The 22,928-nt window shown below is 36.1% G+C and overlaps 1 protein-coding gene across 1 annotated transcript in view; it reads right to left on the reverse strand.

Moving 5' to 3' along the window:
- The window catches only part of ACBD6 (acyl-CoA binding domain containing 6), a 264,037-nt gene that overhangs the window by 125,475 nt on the left and 115,634 nt on the right, over positions 1-22,928 (reverse strand). Inside the window, exon 5 of the mRNA XM_006876436.1 lies at positions 15,951-16,056. Within this exon, the coding sequence (XP_006876498.1) occupies positions 15,951-16,056 (106 nt within the window). The remainder of the gene's footprint in view (positions 1-15,950; positions 16,057-22,928) is intronic.

Here is a 22,928-nt window from a genome sequence, read left to right on the forward strand (position 1 = left end):
AAAATAATAAAACAAATCACATAATGGACATTTTGAAGTGACAATGTTGTTTTAGAAATTATTAACGAATGGATTTTAGTAATTACTTGATTAACCTTTACTTTTTTCCAAGGCTTACTTATTGCTGTTGTACAATCTGCTACATTACGATTATATTGTCTGCCTTTGGATTTCATTGCTTTGTTTACACATTAAGATGACTTCTGTTCTTGTATCAGCCAGACACTTTAAAATATGGTACCATCTTGATCTCAAACTCATGTGAGAGATCTGAAATTATACGGCAGCCCCTTATATTTGTTTAATAGTATAAAGTCACTAGATGACCTAGAATATACTTATATTTAAATAAAGTTGGTAAAATCTTTCAATGTATGTTTTTGTTGTTAAGTGCCGTGGAGTCGGTCCCGACCCATAGCGACCCTGTACAGGGTTTCCTAGGAATATACATGTTTAATTTTTAGGATAATTTAAGGGTAGATTTTATTTAGTTATATCATTAACAAGAATTACTACATAGTTAAGATGATGTGTGATATGTTTACCCAGGGTAATTAACACAAATACCTACTAGTGAAATAGAAAAAATATTAATGTAACTGGCACTTTTACCATGAGATTTACAGGTAATTTCTACTTTTCAACCAGGTTCCTAGTTTCTCATTAGGCTTAACTCACTAGGGTTACAACCAGTAATACTAAGATATAAATCTTTGGATATTTCAATGGGAAAGCAGAGAGGCAACACATTTTCCTGTTAATGGGAGTTATATTTTAAACTTCCCCTATGTAGTGCCAAAAACTTACTTTAAAGGAAACACCTATGACTGGACCTCAGTAGTGACTTTCACTTTGGATATATTTTCCAGGAGGGTAACACACGTACAGCAATGTTTTAAGAAGGATGATGTGCTCTTAGACATTTACACTACGCTTTTTAACATACTTTCTGACCTGCAATGTAATTAATTTTTGTAACACATTATTTTAATGGTACACTAATTAACCTTGAATTAGAACGAATTCTCTGACAATGACTTTCTATGGACGTGCTGAAGATACCTATCTTAAGGCCACTTATGATTAATGTTTTCATGCAGTATTAAGAAACTCAACAGGAGCAGAGTTAAATACACAAGCACAGATTTTTTTTTTTTTTTTACAAACTCAAGCTTTGTAATTTTTACTTTCAAGATGCTCTTTGTTTAAATGAACTTAGACTAGTACAACTAGGTAATTGAGTGTGATAACCCTTTACTTCTTCAGATTATAATGTTTCTGTAAACATGTTGTAATTTAAGACTATTAGTGCCAGTAATAGTAATTTGGTGCTGGACTGCAGAGTCGATTTGAACTGCAAGGTCTGTGGTTCAAATTCACCAGCTGTTCCTCAGAAACCCTGTACAGGGTCACTATAAGTCAGAACCAACTTGAAGGTAACTTAACAACAACAACAACAATAGTAATTTGCAGAGCTTCTATCCTTACAACTAATTTTAACTAAATAAAAAAATAAACACTTGATCTTTGTCAACCAGTAACAACTAGACCAGTAAAATGCATTTATTAAATAAAAGAAAGGATTTTATCATCTCTCTTCCAGCAGAAAATCTATAAATTAGGTATACATTAAAGCTATGGTTTAAAGACTACCCAAATTTATGAAATAGTTTGCACATTTATTTATAAGTTGCTTTATCTTCTGTGAATAGTATGATTTCTTTAAAATGTTATATATTTTTTTTTACTGTTACCTCCAAAGCTTACCATTCCTTTTTTAAAAAATGTTTGATTCTAGTTTTTAAAACCTTTTTGGAAAAATATTCCACATGTATTCAGTAGGGAAAAGCCATTATTAATAGGGATCTGTTAAGTTGTGAGAAGATTATAAGCCACTACTTGGAGCTCTCTGGATAAATTTTGAAACTCAAATACAGACAAATACAGGAGCAAAAAGAATTCTCATCTATTAACCAAGGATACTAATACTTTCCTACCTCCGACAGATGAATGACTCTAAAGTGCTTTGAAAGTGCTAGGTAGCACTAACCTATTAAGTGATATTACTTTCATACCTTCTGGAAAATAAGAGTGGGCCTTAATATTTTAAATGCTTCTTTGATAACCTTAATTAATTGTTCTTGATTGGGCAGTGTTTCATTCTGCTGTGCACAGGGTTGCTATGAGTCGGTACCAACTCGATGGCACCTAACAAAAACAACTATGGACAATTTGTAAAGTCAGATTTTTTCCTGAATAGCAGAGTGTCACTATGAGTTGGAACTGATTTGACAGCACTTAACAATAAATAACAACATCACAAGATGAAAAGAGATTCTATTATCAAATAAGTCTAATGTTCATAAGTTATTTTGGAATCAGACACTAACTATATAAACATACATAGACAAAAACCTGGAATGTTGATCTATTTAAATTTCTAAGAACTGTTGCCTTGCCATTCTATCACAAGAAAATAAAATATAGTATCGTCTAACTGTTGTTGTTTCTGCCCTGTAGCGACCCTGTATTGGATTTCCGGGGAGCAGCTGGTGTGGTTCAAACTGACCTTGTAGTGTAGTGCATTATCCTGCAGTGCCACACCAGGACTCCATTGTCTAACTAGCAAATGAAATATCACAAACATGTCAACCTGAAACCTGAATTCCTCTCTGCCATAAAACCAAACCAAAACAAACAATTGGGTTTCAATTTACACTTTTAGTAGAGACTGACTTCATCTACCTGTAGTGTCTCCTCTTCTATTCTACCTGTTATCTTCTTAACACCTTTCTTGCAGCAGTAGCAATAGTAGTTGGCCACTGAGAACTCTGGCCTACATCAACCAGAAACTACAAAACGCCTCCTATTTCTAGCTCCCTCCCAATATTGAAAAGACAGTGTTGTTTAAAAAATTTAGGAGTAGGATTAGAAGGCACTTTAAGGTCTCAACATGTACTCAGCATGGAAGCCAACAGCTCCTTCTGGAACTATTTACTTGCCGGCATTAAACAAAAAAATCTCACACCAGTATACATAATATTGCAGCAACTATGTGATATCTTCTTCTGGCTAAGATCTAGGGTAAGGAATAATGTTATTGCTGGCTGTAAGGGAATTGAGAAATACTATAAGAGTAGTGGTTACGAATTGGGCTGCGAACCTTAAGGTCAGCGGTTCGAAACTACCAGCTGCTCCGCGGGAGAAAGATAAGGCTTTCTACTCCCGTAAAGATTTACACCCTCGGAAACCCTGTACAGGGTCGCTATGGGTCGGAACCGACTCGACGGCACATAATAACAACAACAACAATAAATACATTACCTTCAAAAATTCCTCTATAAGCAGCATTTACTAAGACTTAATGTTAGTAACTTGTGTGGATCATGACAAGCTATGGACAACAGTGCTAAGTATGAGTATTCTAGAACACTTAATTGTGCTCATGAGGAATCTGTACCTGGATGAAGAGACAGTTGTTCAAATAGAACATGGGAACACTGAATGGTTCAAATAGAACATGGGATCTATTTGAACAATGAGTTGTTCAAATAGAACATGGGATACACATCAGAGTTGTATTCTTTCACCAAATATATTCAATCTGTGTACCTGAGCAAATAATCCAAGAAGCTGGACTACATGAAGAACATAACATTAGTATTGCAGGTGGAGTCATTAACAGCCTGTGATATGCAGATGACACAACCTTGTCTGCTGAAAGAGAATGCTTCTTTACTTGAGTGAAGAAGATAGAAAACTATACACAAACTGCGATATGGATTATAGTTCAACATAAAACAAAATCTTCACAGCTACACAAATAGGCAACATCATGATAAGCAGAGAAAACACTGAAGTTGTTAAAGATTTCCTTTTACTTGGATCTACAATCAATATCCATGGAAGCTGTTGTCAGTAGGTGATGTCCAGTCAGTTTCACCTCCATTACACTATGCACAACAGAACAAAACACTGCCCGGTCCTGCGCCATCCTCATAATTGTTGTTATGTTTGAGTCCATTGCACTGTTGCTGTCACTGTGTCTATCCATCTTGTTGAATGTCTTTCTACTTTTTGCTGACATTCCACTTTACCATGTATGATATTCTTCTACAGGTACTGGCTCCTCCTACTAACATGACAGATGTATAAATGACTAAGTTTCACGATCCCTCTTGTAAGGAGCATTCTGGTTTCACTTCTTCCAAGATAGACTTGTTGGTTCTTCTGGAAGCCCATGGTAATTTTAATATTCTTCTACAACACCATAATTTAAATACATGAATTCTTCTATGATCTTCCTTATTAATTGTCCAACTTTCACATGTGTATGAGGCAACTCATGAAATAGCAATCATGAAATCAAATGTCATATAGCATTGGGCAAATGTACTTCAAAAGACCTCTATGTTAAGTGTTAAAAAGCAAAGACGTCATCTTGAGGACTTGTTGTTGTTGTTGTTATGTGCCATGGAGTCGGTTCCTACTCATAGTGACCCTGTACAGGGTTTCCAGGCTGTAAATCTTTACAGGAGCAGAAAGCCTCACCTTTCTCCCGCGGAACAGCTGGTAGTTTTGAACTGCTGACCTTGCAGTTCCCAGCCCAATTCGTAACCACTACGCTTCTAGAGCTAAGGTACACCTAATCCATGCCATGGTATTTTCAGTCACCTTACATGTATGTGAGAGCTGGACAATGAACACGGAAGACTAAAGAAAAATTGATGTATTTATATTGTATTGGTGAAGAGAATTGAATGTACAGTGGATTTCTAGAAGAACTTTGTTTTGAAATGTTTCATTATAAAGTGTTAGAAAAATATAAATTGTCAGAGCTCCTAATACTTAAATTACTTTCATCTTTTTTTATTTTGTATTAAATGAGTTTATACTATAAAGGATAATCATGGTCTTGATGTTTAAATGGTATTGCCTGCCTTAAAGTGAATGAGTGAAATGAGACATTTTGAAATGAATATATTACAATTATCAATGTGAATTAACAAAGTTTCTTCAATTAATATTTTAATAAATTACAATAACAAAATAACAAAGCTATTTAAGATGATGCATTTCTTCTTTCTTAAATAACAGTATAAATTTAGCTTCAGTATACTGACCCTGTCTCTTAAATCTTCTATTTTTCTGTTAGGTTAATATTGTCAGCTCAACAGATTTTGCAATAGTTTCTCACGTCAAAAGCATGTACATTATATTCTGACATGAACCACAGATTTACAACAGAGCAAAAATGAGAAAAGACTGGCAGTTAAGAGAAAAGTAATCTACACAAAGTATTTGAAAGAACTAAAAACACATAAGAATGGCTACTGTTAACAATTATACTTCAAAAGATTAAAAACTAAAGAACTTAACTAAAATAGTAGCTTAACAAATGAGAAATTTGGGTTTGGATTATAGAAGAATCTATGGGAAACCAGTGAACTGTGCATGAATGTTTAAGGGAGGCTAAGGATAGGCAGTTGCGTTGTAAAAATGTATTCTGGTTAAAAAAAACAACTAGATTACTACATTTGTTCTAAAGCAAATTTAAATGAAGTTTGAAAATACTATTTAAATCATCAATAAGCATGCATTTAGTGTTTACTGTATGTGGCACTGATCTGAGAAATAATGTGTGTGATGAGAGTATGTAGACATAATTGTACAAAAAAATTATGCAGACATAATTTGTGCTTGATGTTTCATAGGAACTATTCTGTTCATATCTTAATACTTGCAATTTATTTAAATAATCTTTTCCCCTTAAAAGTTGTTTTCTGGAAAAACAGTATTTGGCATATATGAAAAGTTATGTTAATATGGCTTAACATATAAAAATTGAATCACTAATTTACAAAATTCATAGGCTTTAAGATCTTCACTTTTGTTTTCATATTTTCTATTTCAATTTGAAAGTATTTTTTCAAATGATTAAAAATATAAGTAAGTTAGTAATTTACCATAAGGTAAACTGAGACCTTGAAACCTCTGATATATCCATGTTATTTGCTGTCAAGTTGGCCCTGGACTCATGGCAACTCATGCACAAAGGGATTGGATCACCACAGGGTTTAACTGACTGACTTCTGGAAGGAGATCACCAGGTTTTTCTTTCTAGTTTACCTTAGTTTGGAAGTTCCACTGAAACTTGTTCAGCATTATTGTTGTTAAGTGCCATTGAGTTGGTTCTGACCCACAGTGACCCTGTATAGGATTTCCGAGGAGCAGCTGGTGGGTTTGAACTGCCGATCTTGTAGTGTGCAGTCCAGTGCTGATCCTACAGTACCACACTAGGGGTCCGGTTCAGCATTGTAGTGACAAAGAAATCTTTATGGACAGAAAGGAGGTAACAGACACTGAGGTGCAATGGCTGGGAACTGAAATGTCATATGGAAGGCAAAAAATCTACCACCAAACCACCACTACCTTGCATGTTGTGACTGTTGTTAGATGCTGTCGAGTCAGTATTGAGTCACAGTGACCTTATGCACAACATAGCGAAATACTGCCTGGTCCTATACTAATCTCACAATTTTTGCTACGATTGAGCCTACTGTTGCTGCCACTATGCTATTCCATCTCGTTTTCTGACCTTCCACTTTGCCAAGCATGATGTCCTTCTCAAGGGACTGGTCCCTCCTGATAATATACCTGAAGTGTGAGAGACAAAGTCTGGCAATCCTGGCATCTAAGGAACATTCTGGCTACACTTATTCCAAGACAGATTTGTTTGTTCTTTTGGCATTTCATGGTACTTTTATATTCTCCTCCAACACCATAATTCAAATGCATTAGTTCTTCTACTGTCTTCCTTTTTCATTGTTCAACTTTCACATCCATAGGAGGTTATTGAAAATACCATACTGCACCTTAGACCTCAAACTGATATCCTTACTCTTGAACACTTTTAAAGAGGTCTTGTTCAGCAGATTTGCCTAAGGCACTATATCTTTGGTTTCTTCACTGCTGCTTCTGTGAGTATTGATTGTTGATCCAAGCAAAATGAAGTCTTTGACAACTTTAATCTTTTCTCCATTTATCTTGAAGTGATTTATTGGTCCATTGGTGAGGATTTTTGTTTTCTTTACATTGAGATGCAAGTCATACTGAAGACTGTGGTCTTTAATCTTCATCAGTAAGTATTTTAAGTCCTTTTTGCTTTCAGCAAGCAAGGCTGTATCAACTGCACATCACCAGTTATTAATGAATCTTCTTCCAATCCTGATGCCATGTTTTTCTTCATATAATCCAGCTTCTCAGATTATTTGTTTAGTATACAGATGGAATAAGTATGGTGAAAGAATACAACCCTCGTACATACCTTTCCTATTGTTAAACAATTCAGTGTTCCCTTGTTCTGTTCCAACAACTGCCTCTTTGTGTATGTATAGGTTCCTCATGGGCATAATTCCGTGTTCTGGAATATTCATTCTTAGCAATGTTGTCCATAGTTTGTCATGATCCACACAACTGAAAGCCAACAATAAAGCACTGGTAGTGTAAAGGTTACAAGTCAGGCTGCTAATCCCAAATTCAGCAGTTTGAAATTACCAGCTGTTACATGGGAGAGAGATGAGGTTTTCTGATCCCATAAAGATTTACAGCTTTAGAATCCCTATACAGGGTCACTATGAGTTGGAAACAACTTGGCACAAAACAATCACCACCAAACATTTTTTTTTTTTTTTTTTTTGGTATTCTCTGCTATCAACCAAGATCCATCAGACATCAGCAATGAGATCTCTTGTTCGACGTTCCTAGTCTAAATAGTTTGACTCTCTGGCAGTTCCCTGTCTATCTACTGTTGCAGTCGGTTTTTGAATTTCCTTTAGCAAAATTTTACTTGCATATGATATTAATGACATTGTCTGATGATTTCCGCATTTTGTTGGGTCATCTCTCTTTGGAATGGGCACAAATATGGATCTCTTCTAATGAGTTGGCCAGGCAATTGTCTTCCAAATTTCTTAACATAGATGAATGAGTAACTCCAGTGCTGCATCAGTTTGTTGAAAGATTTAAATTTGTATTCCATCAATTCCCAGAGCCTAATTCTTTGGCAATGCCTTCAATGCACATAGGGCTTCTTTCTTAGGTATCACTGGCTCTTGATCATATGCTTACCTCTTGAAATGGTTGAACATCGTCCATTTCTTTTGGTACAGTGACTCTGTGTATTCCTTCTATCGTCTTTTGATGCTTTCTGCATCATTCAATATTTTGCCCATGTTGTTGTTGTTGTTAAGTGTCATTGCGTCAGTTCCGACCCACAGCGACCCAGTATAGGGTTTCCAAGGAGCGAATGGTGAGTTTGAACCACTGACCTTGTGTTTCAAACCGACCTTGAGGTCCTGTGCTCGTCCTATAGCACTACACCAGGACTACATTTTTTGCCCATAGATTCCTTCAACATTATTAAGTCAAGGCTTGAATTTTTTCTTCAATTCTTTCAGCTTGACAAATGCTAAGCATGTTCTTCCCTTTTGGTTTCCTAACTCCAGGTCTTTGCACATTTCAATATAATATTTGACTTATCAAGCTGCCTTTTGAAAAATTTTAACTCATTTCTTACATTTGCTTTAATATCTCTACACTGGAGATCACGTTTCAGAATCTCTTCTGACATCCATTTTAGTCTTTTCCTTCTTTTTTGTCTCCTTAATGACTTTTTGCTTTCTTCCTGTATGATGTTCTTGATGTCATCCCACAACTGTCCTGGTCTTTGGTCATTAGTGTCTACAGCAACAGATCTGCTCTTAAGATGATTTCGAAATTCAGGTAGGATATGTTCAAGGTCATATTCTGACTCCCATGGACTTGTTTTAGTTTTATTCAACTTTGGCCTGAACTTGCATTTCAGCAATTGATGGTCTGTTCCACAGTCTACCCCTAGGTCTTGTTTTGGCTGATGATATGGAGCTTTTCCACCATCTCTTTCCACAGATGTAGTCAATTTGATTTCTGTGTATTCCATCTAGTGAGGTCCATGTGTAGAGTTGTTTTAAAAAAGGTGTTTGCAAATAAGAAGTCATTGGTCTTGCAAAATTCTATCATGCAATCTCCAGTATCATTTCTATCGCCAAGGCCATATTATTCAACTACTGATCCTTCCTCTCTGTTACCAACTTCTGAATTCCAATTGCCAATCATTATCAATACACCTTGATTACATGTTTAATCAATTTCAGACTGAAGAAGCTAGTGGAATTCTTCAATTTTATCATCACTGGTTTTAATGGTTGGTGTGTTGATTTGAATAATAGTGGTATTAAGTGGTCTTCCTTGTAGGTGTATGGACATTATCCTATCATAGACATCATTATACTTCAAGATAGCTCTTGAAATGTTCTTTTTGTAAATGTGACTCCATTCCTCTTCAATTTGTCATTCCTGACACAGTAAATCGTGTGACTGTCAGATTTTAAATGGCTGATACTTGTCCATTTCAGCTCACTAGAATATCAATGTTTATGCATTCCATTTAATTTTTGACAATTCCCAATTTTCCTAGATTCATACTTCATACATTCCATGTTCTAGTTATTAATGGATGCTTGCAGTTGTTTCTCCTCATTTTGAGTTGTGCCCATCAGCAAAAGAAGTTAATCATGTGGCAACTCTACTTTGAGGAGGCAGCTATTTCCCAGTCGTATTTTGAGTGCCTTCCAACCTGAAGGTCTCATCTTTCAGCACTATATCTGACAATATTCTGGTGCTTTTCATCATGTTTCACTGTTCAGTAATCTGATGCTGACAGTGTCTACTGCTATTCATAAGGTTTTCAGTGACTAAATATTTGGAAGTAGTCCATCTCTCCTTCTTCCTAGTCTTAAGCCTGGAAGCTGAGCTGAAACCTGTCCGCCATTGATGTCCCTGCTGGTGTTAAAAGTACTGGTGGCATAGCTTCCAGAATCACAGCAACATGCAAGCCACACAGTACATCAAACTGACAGACAAGTGATAGCTACCTTGCATAGCTTCCCGAATACTAAGTAAAACTATAAAACTTTCTTTTTCTATGATGTGAAATATAAACCATGCCCTAATTACTTTATCAGTAGGAAATGCCACTTAATTCTCTCAAATCAAATATATATGCCTTAGTATATTAATTGTTATTGCTAAGTATTGATGTGGCGCTATGGGCTAATGCATCAGACTGCAAAGTCATTTGAACTGCAAGAACAGTGGTTCAAGCTCACTGGCTACTCCTTGGAAACCCTATACAGGCTCACTATGAGTCAGAATCAACTCAATGGCACTTAACAACAACAACAAGTACTGTGGAGTTGGTTACAACTCATAATGACCCTCTATAGGGTTTCCAAGGAGTGGCTCGAAGGTTTGAACCACTTACCTTGGGGCTAGCTAGCAGTCCAATGCTTATCCTATGGCACCACACCCAGACTCTATCATATTAACAGTTATAATTTACATGAATAAAAGATGTGCATGAAGAAGTATATCTATGCATAATTTAATAACTCCACTATAAAATATGAAACTTTTTAATTATAAGGCATTTCTGACTATATCATATTTGTTTGTATACAGTAAATAGTACAAATATACTATAACTTTAAGTATATTTAATAAGCATGCTATATGTACTCGTTTATGTACTAAGATAGTTACAAAATCAAATATATGCATTTCAGACAAAACCATGATTTTGTGAATTTCACTTTGGAAACCAGTATGTACCTTACATTTGTTTTATGAAAATGAATTTCTTTATGTGCTCATAGCAACTTTTGAATGCAATATATGTTAATTTTTAGTCTTTCAAGGACAAGATTGAAATGGGGCTGAACCTGCTAGATGACCATTTTAAATAAAGACACTGTCATCTCTTAAGTATCTTAGACAAACCACAATGAAATATCTCAAGTTCAAATATCAGATAGATAAAGAAATGAGATCTTTCAAAACTGCAATTGTTCCTAAAATTGTTATGTAGGAATATGTCTTTTTACCAATAAGGGTTTAAAGTATTTAGCCAACAACTTAATTTTTGAGGTTATATACCTTCAGTTCATCATCAAAGCTTACCAAGTTGTTGTTTTACTTGCTAGAGCTTCAAATGTCACAAAGCATTTAAGATGTTAAGTTTGATTCATATTTGAAGTTCCCATCTCTCTCATGTTCTTAAATTAATTCATACGAATCCTTGGTTAATAATAAAAAGGCTTGCCATCAGTATTCAAAGCCCAGCCTGAGTTGTCATGGCTGAGAGGGCAGAAATCTGCTTGGAGCAATGAGAGAACCCAACTGAATTCCTTACGTCTCAGTCTATGAATGTGTAAGCACTTCATCTGTTCACGGAAACACAATGTTGTGACAGGCTGGGGGTAAAGGTAGATGCATGGGTAATAAACTGGAATAGCTGAGAAGCAGTACTGCATCAAAGTAACTAAATGACAGACGCAATACATTTTGTAAGTGTTCCTTTTATTTGCATACAAACACAAAATCATATTTGTGTTTTAGATATTTATTCTATCCCTATCACTGCTGCCCAATAGTCACCATCTTTGTAAAGGTCATATGTGAATTTGACTTACAGTACTATTTTGTACTTATATAACAAATTGTAGCAAATCAGAGGACAGCACAAATAAGACCAATGTGTTTACCCTTCTTAAATCCAGTGACGACAAGAACATTCTCTCAGAACTGAATTTCCACTTACTAGTTGTATGCATTTCAGTAAATAAATGCAAATCTCTAAACCTCAGTTCCTGTCTGTAATATGAAGATAACATATGATAACATATCTCTCTCACAAGATTGTTCTGAAGATAATAGGAGAATAAGTAAAAGTATTCTAAAATATAGCATACACTATTCATTGAAGTTGTATCTTAGAATGAAAAAACACATGAAATTAAGATGAGCTGAGACCAACTAAGGCTAGCAGAACCCAGCAGAGATGCTGAAACATGCTCTGGAGCATAGAGAAGTTAAAGCAACTGGAAGAAATGATGAATGAAAAGAATTAAACAGAAAAATGTAAAGGGCAGTTTGAGAAGGCAAGGTCAAGCAGTATAATGAAATTTGCAAAGACCCGGCGTTAGAAAAACAAAAAGAACATGATCAGCATTTTTCAAGCTGAAAGAATTGAAGAAAAAGTTCAAGTCTTGAGTTGCAATATTGAAAGATTCTATGGGTAAAATACTGAATGATGCAGGAACCAACAAAAGAAGATGGAAGGAATGCAGAGTCACTGTACCAAAAAGAACTGGATGATGTTCAACTATTTCAAGAGGTAACACATGATCAAGAACTGATGATATATAAGGAAGAAGTCCAAGTTGCACTGAAGGCATTAGAGGAAAACAAGGAATTGATGAAATATAAATTGAAATGTTTCAACAAACTGACTCAGCACTGGAGGTGCTCACTTGTCTATGTCAAGAAATCTGGAAGGCAGCTAACTGACCAACCAACTGGAAGAGATCCATATTTGTGCCCATTCCAAAGAAAGGTAACCCAAGATAATGTGAAAATCATTAATAATATCATTAATACCATATGCAAGTAAAAATTTTTCAGAAGACAATACAAAAATGGCTGCAGCAGCACATTGTCATGGAGCTACCAGAAATTCAAGCCAGATTCAAAAGAGGACATGGACAAAGGCTATCATTGCTGATATTAGATGCATCTTAGCTAAAAGTAGAAAATATCAGAAAGCACAGAGAAAACTGTTCAAGAGTTGTTGGAAGAAAACCTCCCTAGCATCCCAAAAGATGAGAAAATATGCATACACAAAATTGAATGAATCTCAAACAAGATAAATCCCAAAATAAAATCAAGACATACATCATAATCAAACTTACCAAAATCAAAACAAGGAAAGAATCCTGAGAGCAGCTTGGGAAAAATGGTAAGTCACCTACACAGGAGAACCAGTAAAAGTAAGCTGTCATTTCTCAGCAGAAACCATGCAGGGAAAAAGCGTTTGGGATAACATATATAAAACTCCGAAAGAAAAAATTGCCCATCGAAAATCATAACCAGCAAAGCTATCCCTCAAATATGACAGCAAATTAGGACATTTTCAGATAAACAAATTAAAGGAATTTGTAATAACCAGACCAACTTTACAGAAAATAATAAATGGTGTGTTTTGTACTGAAAACCCAACAATTTTGTTGTTGTTGTTGTTAAGTGGCATCGAGTCAGTTCTGACTCATAGTGACAGGGTTTCTAAAGAGCGGCTGGTAGGTTTGATCCACCAACCTTGTGGTTAGCAGTCTAGTATCAACTTTAGATTAACATACATGACAATACCACCCAGAATGCAACCAAGATATAGAAGCATTTAAAGTAAAACAAACCACAGATATCAATCTATAATGAAGTCAACTACAAAGCAAAAAAAGGGATTAGTGTATATACAGAACTTCCAAATGGTGAGGAAGTCAAGTAGATTTCAAGATAAAACAAGCTGTTTTAAGTGTTGGGTGGAATTAATAAATTACATCGTAACTTCAAAGAAATGAATACACTTTTGCATCAAAATAAAAAACAGAAAAATCAGAAAGATTTGTTAAACATAACAGAACAAAAATGAAAATGAAAAGAAAACCGCAAGCAAAATGAACTCAACACAGAAAATTCTGCAGAACAATGAAATCAAGAGGATGGCAAAACAAAAAACAAAAAACAAAAAAACCCCACAGCAAAATGACAGCAGATGCAGGGGCAGAAAACATAATAGAATGAACTGAAAAATAATTTAAAAGAATCAATTCATATCTATCAATAATTATACCAATATAAACAGATTAAATGTACCAGTTGAGAGTCAGAGAGTAGATGAGTGGATAAAAACCAGGATTCTTCTATATGCTGTCTACAAGAGACACATCAAAAAGATGCAGAAAACCTAAGTACCTATCAACAGAAGAATGGTTAAACAAACTTTGGTACATACACACAATGTACAATGTTGAAGAATAATGATAAATCTGAAAAACACCACATTAACATGGACGAACCTGGAAGAAATTATGCTGAGTGAAATTAGTCAATCACAAAACAGCAAATATTGTATTAGACTACTGTTGTGAAAAGTTAAGAAAAGATTTTTTTGAAAAAAGAAACATCCTATGATGGTTATGGATGGAGAGGAAATTATTCACAGGCTAGAGGGTAAGACATATGTTAACACAGGAGCATGCAATATACAAGAAGGAGGTTGGCAGAGGAAAGATGATGGTAGTGGGAGAAACGTGAAAGTTAAAATGAACAAAGGTGGAGGGGGCTGTAGTCAATGTAATGAAGCAAGTATATGATCTGTTGAATATACAACTGATGATCTGCTCTGTAAACCTTTACTCAATTCATAATAAAAAGTTTCAAAAAACAAAATAAACTGGGTGTCTTCCAACAGGAGGCTTGCTGACTCTGGGCATGTTGACAAAGCTGAAAGAGCTTTGCAACACTTGCCAGAGCAAGGCAAGAGCCAAGAGAAAAAGCCTGTGTCCTGAAGGGGTTGAGAGGAATTTGTGCACAGGGGGCCAGAGGAGCCTGTCTTCAAGAGGAACTGAGAGTGCTGGCCTGCACTGAAAAAGAGACTTTGCCTACATGCTTCCTGATCCCGAATTGTAATTTTTCACCCTCCCTAATGGACTCCTAGTGTGGTGCTATAGGATCAGCACTGGACGGCAAACCACAAGGTTGGAAGTTCAAACCCACCAGTTGCTCCTTGGAAACCCTGTACAAGGTCGTTATCAGTCAGAGCTGACTATACGGCACTCAACAACAACAACTCCCCCTAATAAATTACACAACTATAAAAAAATTTAAGAAAAAAATTTTTTAACCCAATGACATTGCGTTAAGTAAATCTGCTTAAAAAAACTTCTTCCAAGTGTTAAAGAACAAAGATGTTGGTTTGAGGGCTAAAGTGCCCTGACCCAAGCCATCTTATTTTCAATAGCCTCATATGCATATGAAAGTTGGACAATGAAAAAGGAAGACCATAGAATCCGTGTGTTTGAATTATGGCGCTGGCAAAGAATACTGAAAGCATCATTGACTGCCAAAAGAAAAAACAAATCTGCTTCGGAAGAAGTACAGTCAGAATGTGCCTTACATCCAGGAAGGTGAGACTCCATCTCTCACTCTTTGGGCATGTTATTAGGAGGGACCAGTCCCTGGAGAAGGATACCATGCTTGGAAAAGTGGAGGGTCAGTGAGAAAGAGGAAGACTCCCAAGGAGATGGATTGACATAGTGGTAGCAGCAGTGGGCTCAAGCATGGCAACAGTTGTGAGGATGACACAGGACGAACAATGTTTTGTTCTGTTGAGCACAGGGTTGCTAAACATTGGAACCCAATTCATGGTACCTAAGAGCAATGATCCTACTACTAAGTTAACTGTTTTACATTTTATCATAAACAAATGGAAATTACTGTTAGAAAGTTCTGCTAGCAACTTTCATTCCATCAATAGAAATACGTTAGACACAAACAAAGAAAACAGCTTAACTAGGGAACCATTTCATTTAGATATTCTTATTTGCTCTTAACTAGGTCCTGGTATAGTGCTGTGGGTTAATGCGCTGGACTGCAAAGTCATTTGAACCAGAAGGTCAGCAGTTCAAGCTCACCAGTCATTCCTCAGAAACTCTACACAAGGTCCCTATGGGTAAGAAGCGACTCGACGGCACTTAACAACAACAACAAATACAGTACTGGTATGGTGGTGTGGGATAAAGCGCTGGACTGTAAGGTCAGTTTGAATCACAAAATTGGTGTTTCAAACTCACTAGCTGCTCTTCAAAAACCTTATATCGAGTATAGCTATGATTCAGAACCAGCCTGACAGCAGTTAGCAACAACAACAATGTAAAGTACTTTGAGTTGTACATCATTCATTTAGAAGCAGACTATGGGACACAACAACAGAGTATAAGGCATGTTTTTCATACCTCTTCATCTTTCATATTCACATCCACATGTTTTGACTTAATGGCCTTGGTTATATGGTCAATGTTGTTTTCCCTGCAGTAATCGAATATGTTTTTGTCTTCTTCCCTAATTAGAATGAAAAAGAAAAGAAAACAAAGATGTTTGGCTTACCCAGTAATACCTGAAAGTTACAAATTTTAAACACAATCTGTTTGCTACTGACACAGGTATTAAAGGAACATGTATTGATACATTAAGAACAATGGATTTTCAAAAAGACAATCTGACCTTGGAAAATAATATAATTCTTAGCAACTATAATATAGGGAAGTTTCACATGCTTTAACAAGTCCAGTATACTAATATTGCATATTTAAGGAGACTTTTCTCAGTGTTCTTTGTTTCCCAGTTACTTATACACACTGACAGGCATGTATTTTCTCTGGTTCAGAATTTCCAATTATAGCACTGCAGTAACACCACAGATTTAAGTACCTCATTTACAACTGTCACACAGAGGTATCAAAAGGTCAGGCCATACCTTACTACTTGCTTTAAAGGAGAGCAGAATAAGTTGATTGTTACTCAGGTTTAAGAGAGAAAATTAATTAAAAGAAAGGGACATCAGCAAAATTCAGAACTCTTCTACGAGATAGTAGAAATAAACAGTAGGAACTGAGAAGCATACTATGACTACGTACCAAGCACCATTCTAAGTATGTTGCATATACGAATTAATTTAAGGTTACCCAATAACTTCACTTTACAGATGATAAAACAGGTAAAACCAAAACCAAACCCACTGCCACTGAGTCGAATCCAACTCCTATTAACCCTACAGGACAGAGCAGAACTGTTCCATAGGGTTTCCAAAGCAGTAAATCTTGTAATGAAACTGACATATCTTTTCCCAGAAGAGCAGCTGGTGGGTTCAAACCACAGACCCTTTGGTTAACAGCCAAACACTGTAACTACTATGCCTCCAGGGCTCCTTGAATTAACAGGTAAAGAAAGGTTAAATAACCTGCAAAATGCCACCACATTATCAGTGGTAGAATCAGAGCTAAAACTCAATCAAAAGTTAATTTGTATAGCATATTTTTCTATTATATCATGTTGTCTCTAGTTAGTTTATACCAGAATCTAAACCATAAGTTTTTAACATAGGGATCTATGAGCCATCCAAAATAGTATATAAATTTATCTATGTAGATGTGACTGTGATTTTTGGAGTGTGTGAGTCAGGGGTTGTAATTTCAATTGGATTCTCAAAAGGATTATTAATTGGGAATCCTAACACTAAAGCAATCCTGCATGTGGACTCCAGAGTCCTGGTGTGCTGCTGTACTATAAACACTGGACAGTTAAGAGAAAGGTTGGTGGATCAAACTCATCAGCCACTACTTGGAAGTCCTATACAGGGTTGCTTTGAGTAGGAACCAACTTGATGGCATATTACAATAGCAACAACATGGGAACTCTACCACCCATCTGTAACTTTGTCATAGTGTGGTGGCTTGTGTGTTGCTGGAAGATATATAATTTAAATACCAGCAGGGTCACCAATGGTGGATAGGTTTCAGTGGAACTACTAGACTAAAACAGACTAAGAAGAAAGAGAGGCAGATCATTTCTGAATGGTTAGTCACTGAAAACCTTATAAAAGACAGCAGTCCATTGTCAGATATAGTGCCGGAAGATGAGCATCTCAGGTTGGAAGATACTCACAATAGAACTGGGCAAGAGCTGTCTCTTCAAACTAGAATTGACCTTAAAGACATGGATGGAGCAAAGCTTTCGGACCTTCATTTGCTGATGGGGCACAATTCAATATGAGAAGAAACAGCTACAATATCCATTAATAATGAGAACATGGATTATGCATAAAGCATGAATCTAAGAAAACTGGAAGTTGTCAAAAATGAAATGGAATGCATAAAGATCAGTATCCTAAGCATAAGTGAGCTGAAACGGATAGGAATTGGCCAGTTTGAATTGCACAGTCATATAGTTTACTTCCTTGAAATACTTACTGATGAAGATCAAAGACTAGAGCCTTCAGTATGGGTTGCACCTCAATGTACAGAACACAGAAATCCTCACTACTGATTCAATAAACAATATCAATATAAATGGAGAAAATATTGAAATTGTCAAAGACTTCATTTTGTACAGATCAACCATCAACACCTACGGAAGCAGCAGTCAAGAAATAACATGATGTATTGCATTAGGCAAATCTGTTGCACAGACCTCTTTAAAGTGTTCAACAGCAAATACATCAGTTTGAGGACTAAGGTGTGCCTTACACACTACATGACATCAATAACCTCATATGTATGAAGCTAGACAGTGAATAAGGAAGACCATAGAAGAATTGATGTACTGAATTATGGTGGTGGAGGAGAATATTAAAAGTACCATGGACTGCCAAAAAAGCAAACCAATCTGTGTTGGAAGAAGTATAGCCAGAATGCTCCTTGGAAGCCAGGATTGTTAGACTTCATCTCTCATACTTCAGAAATATAAGGAGGGACCAGTCCCTGGGGAAAGATATCATGTTTGGTAAAGTGGAGGGTCGAAGAAAAAGAGGAAAACCCCTCAATGAGATGGATTGGCACAGTGGCAGCAGCAATGGGTTCAAATGTAGCAAAGATTGTGAGGGTGGCACAGGAATGGGCAGTGTTTCATTCTGTCACTATGAGTTAGTGCCAACTCAATGGTATCTAATGACGACAACAACATAATTTACTATAGATTGTGGTAGCTTTGAAGATTAACACAGGACTGTTAACCACAAGGTTGGAGGTTCAAGAACACTAGTCGTCCTGTGGAAGAACAATACAGCTTTCTGCCCTCATAAAGATCTACAGTCTCAGAAACCCTATACAGCATCACTTTGAGTCAAAACTGACTCAAGAGCACTTAACAACAACACATGGTTTACTAAGCCAGGAATGAGAAACTAAAGAAATGTTATGTTGCATTCATCGTCAAAAAGAGCATTTCAAGATATATATTGAAGTAAAATACCACTGAAGATAGGAGAATATCCATATGCTTACAAGAAAGACCAGTTAATACCACTATTATTAAAATTTACACTCCAACCACTAAAGCTACTAATGATGAAACTGAAGACTTCTACCAATTTCCTCAGAAAATTGAAATTGATAACACATACAATCAAGATACACTGATAATTACTGGCAACTGGAATGTAAAAGTTGAAGCAAAGAGGAATGATCAATAGTTGGAAAACACAGTCTTGGTGATAGAAATGATACTATATATTGCATGATAAAATTTTACAAGATCAACATTATCCAATGCAAATACTTTTTTCAACAATATAAATAGCAATTACACACAATAACCAAATAGATGGAATCTATAGGAATCAAACTGACTATATTTGTGGGAAAAGATGTTAAATCAGCCAAAACAAAACCAACAGTCAACTATGGAACACACCATTAAGTATTCATATGTAATTTCAGGATGAGCCGAAAACCTTGAAATGAGTCCACAAGAGTCAAAATATAATCTGAGTATACCTTACTGGAATTTAAAAACCATCTCAAGAACAGATTTGGTATGTTAGACACTAAAGACATCAAGAATATCTTACACGAAGAAAGCAAAAGGTCATTAAAAAGACAGGAAAGAAAGAAAAGACCTGAATAGAATAAATTAGGAAGTAAAAGACCTGAACAGAAAATTTCAAAAGACAAACCAAAGTATTAAAACGAAATGTGCAAAGATGCGGAGTTATAAAACCAAAAAAGGGAAGAAGACACTCAGCATTTCTCAAGCTAAAAAATTTGAAGAAATAATTTCAAGCCTCAGGTTGTGAACTTGAAGGACTCCGTGGATTATATGAAGAAGAACATGGCATCAGGATTGGAGGAAGACTCATTAACAACCTGTGATGTGCACATGATGTAAACTTGTTGGATAAAAGCAAAGAGGACTTAAAATACTGATAAAGATCAAAGACCATAGACTTAAGTATGGGCTGCTTCTCAAAATAAAGAAGACAAAAATTCTCTAAACTGGACTAATAATAACATTATGATAAATGGAGATAAGACTGAAGTTGTCAAACACTTCATTTTGCTTGGATCCACTGTCTACACTCATGGAAGCAGCAGTCAAGAAATCAAAAGACATATTGCATTACACAAACCTGCTTCACAAGACCTCTTTAAATTGTCCAAGAGCAAAGATTTCAGTTTGAAGACTAAAATGTGCTAGACCCAAGCCATGCTATTTTCAATAACCTCATATGCATGTGAGAGTTGGACAACAAATAAGGAAAACTGTAGACGAATTGATGCACTTGAATTATGGTGTTGGAGAAGAATATTAAAAGTGTCATAGAATGCCAAAAGAAAAACAAATCTGTGGTGAAAGAAGTATGGCAAGGGTGCTCTTTAGAAGCCTGGATAGTGGGATTTTGTCTCTCATAATTCAAACATATTATCAGGAGAAACCAGTCCCTAAAGAAAGACATCATGCTTGGTAAAGTGAGGATATGCAAAACAGAGGAAGACCCCCAAAGACATGAATTGGCAGAGTGGCAGCAGCAATGACCTCAAGTGTAATGACGGTGAGGACTGCACAGGACTGGGCAGTGTTCTGTTGTGCACAGGTCATGTGGATCAAGGGCAAAATCCACCAATCATTTGTTAGGTTGTCGTACTGTGGTAGCTTGTGTGCTGCTGTGATACCAGAAGCTATGCCACAGTATTTTAAATATCAGAAGGGTCTCCCATGGTGAACAGGTTTTGACTGAGCTTCCAGACTAAGACTAGGAAGAAGGCGATGTGGACTACTTCTGAATGTTTAATCACTAAAAGCCTTATGAATAGCAGTGGAACACTGTCAGCACTAAAATATTGAATTGCTTCCTTAATTGTGAATGGAGTAAAGCTTTCAGAACCTTCATTTGCTTATGGGGCACAACTCAAAATGAGGAGAAACAGCTGTAAACATCCATTAATAATTAGATCATAGAATGTATGAAGTATGACTCTAGGTAACTGTCAATAAAGAAATGGAACAAATAAAGATCAGTATTCTAGGCACTGTTGTTGTTAAGGTTCCGACCCGTAGCGGTCCTATATGGGGTTTCTGAGGAGCGGCTGGCGAGTTTGAACCACCAACCCTGAAGTTCAAACCAATTTTGCAGTCCAGTGCATTAACTCACGGTGTTACACCAGGATTTCTAGGCATTAGTGAGCTGGAATAGATTGGTATTGACCATTTTGAATCTGACAATCATACCGTTTACTATGACGAATGACAAACTGAAAAGGAATGGAGTTGCTTTCATCATCAAAAAGAATTCAAGATCTATCTTGAAGTATAATGCTGTCTTTGATAGGGAAATATTCATACACCTACAAAAGAAGATCAGTTAATACCACTATTTTCAAATTCATGCACCAATCACTAAAGCCTGTGAGGATGAAACTGAAGAATTCTACCAACTTCTTCAGCCTGAAACTGATCAAATGTGTAATGAAGATGCATTGATAATTACTGGCGATTGGAATGCAAAGGTTGAAAGAGTCAGCAGTTAGAAAATAGGGCCTTACTGATAGAAACGATGCAGAAGATTGAATGAAAAAAATGTTTGCAAGAACAAATGATTTATTCATTGCAAATGCCTTAGTTAAACAATATAAAAGACAACTAACTGTATACATGTACCTCACCAGAGGGGATGCAGAGAAATCAAACTGACCAAATCTGTGGGAAGAGACATGGAAAAGTTCCATACTGAAGTGAAGAAAACGAAAACAAGTCCATAACAGCCAAAATATGACCTTGAACATATCCTACCAGAATTAAGAGATAATCTAATGAATACATATGATGCATTAGACACTAATGACTGAACACCAGAAGAAGTATGGGATGACATCAAGAACATCATGCAGGAAAAAAGCAAAAGGTTATTAAGCAGACAAGAAAGAAGGAAAAGACCAAAATGGATGTCAGAAGAGACTCTGAAACTTGCTCTCCAATGTAGAGATAGTAAAGCAAATGGAAAGGATATAAAAGAGCTGAAGAGAAAATTCCAAAGGACAGATTGAGAAGACCAAGTCAAGTATTATAATGAAATGTGCAAAGACCTGGAATTAGAAAACCAAAAGGGAAGAATGAGAAATAGATCTTGGATGAAAGCAAAGAATTCCAAAAAGATGTTTACCTGTGCTTTATTGACTACACAAAGATTTCTGAATGTATGAATCATGACAAGCTATGAACAACATTGCGAAGTTGAGGAACCTGTACATAGACCAAGAGGCAGTCATTCAAATGCAACAAAGGGACACTGAATGGTTTAAAATCAGGAAAGGTATGAACCAAAGTTGTATTCTTTCACCATATTTAATCTGTATTCTGAACAAATAATCAGAGATGCTAGATTACATAAAGAAGAATGTGACATTAGAGTTGGAGAAAGATTCATTAAAAAACTGTGATATGCAGATGATACAACCTGGCTTGATGAAAGAAAAGAGGACAAAATACTTACTGATGTAGACCAAAGACCATAGCCTTCAGTTGTGGTTGGCACATCAATGTAAAGAAAACAAAAATCCTCACCACTGGATCAATAAATAACATCATGATAACTGGAAAAAAGATTGAAGTTGTCAATGACTTCATTTTGCTCGGATCAACCATCAACACTCATGGAAGTAGTAGTCAAGAAATGATGTATGGCATTAGGCAAATCTGTGGTAGAAGACCTCTTTAAAGTATTCAAGAGTAGAGCTATTAGTATGAGGACTAAGGTACGCCTGACCCCAGTCATGGTATTTTCAGTAGCAAAAGTTGAACAATGACTATGAAAGATCATAGAAGAACTGATGCATTTGAGTTATGGTGTTGGAGAAGGATATTAAAAGTACCATGGTCTGCCATAAGAACAAATAAATCTGTATAGGAAGTACATCCAGAATGCTCTTAAGGCCCCCCCC

Source organism: Chrysochloris asiatica, unplaced genomic scaffold (assembly GCF_000296735.1).
Source record: "Chrysochloris asiatica unplaced genomic scaffold, ChrAsi1.0 scaffold00379, whole genome shotgun sequence".
NCBI classification, from domain to species: domain Eukaryota; kingdom Metazoa; phylum Chordata; class Mammalia; order Afrosoricida; family Chrysochloridae; genus Chrysochloris; species Chrysochloris asiatica.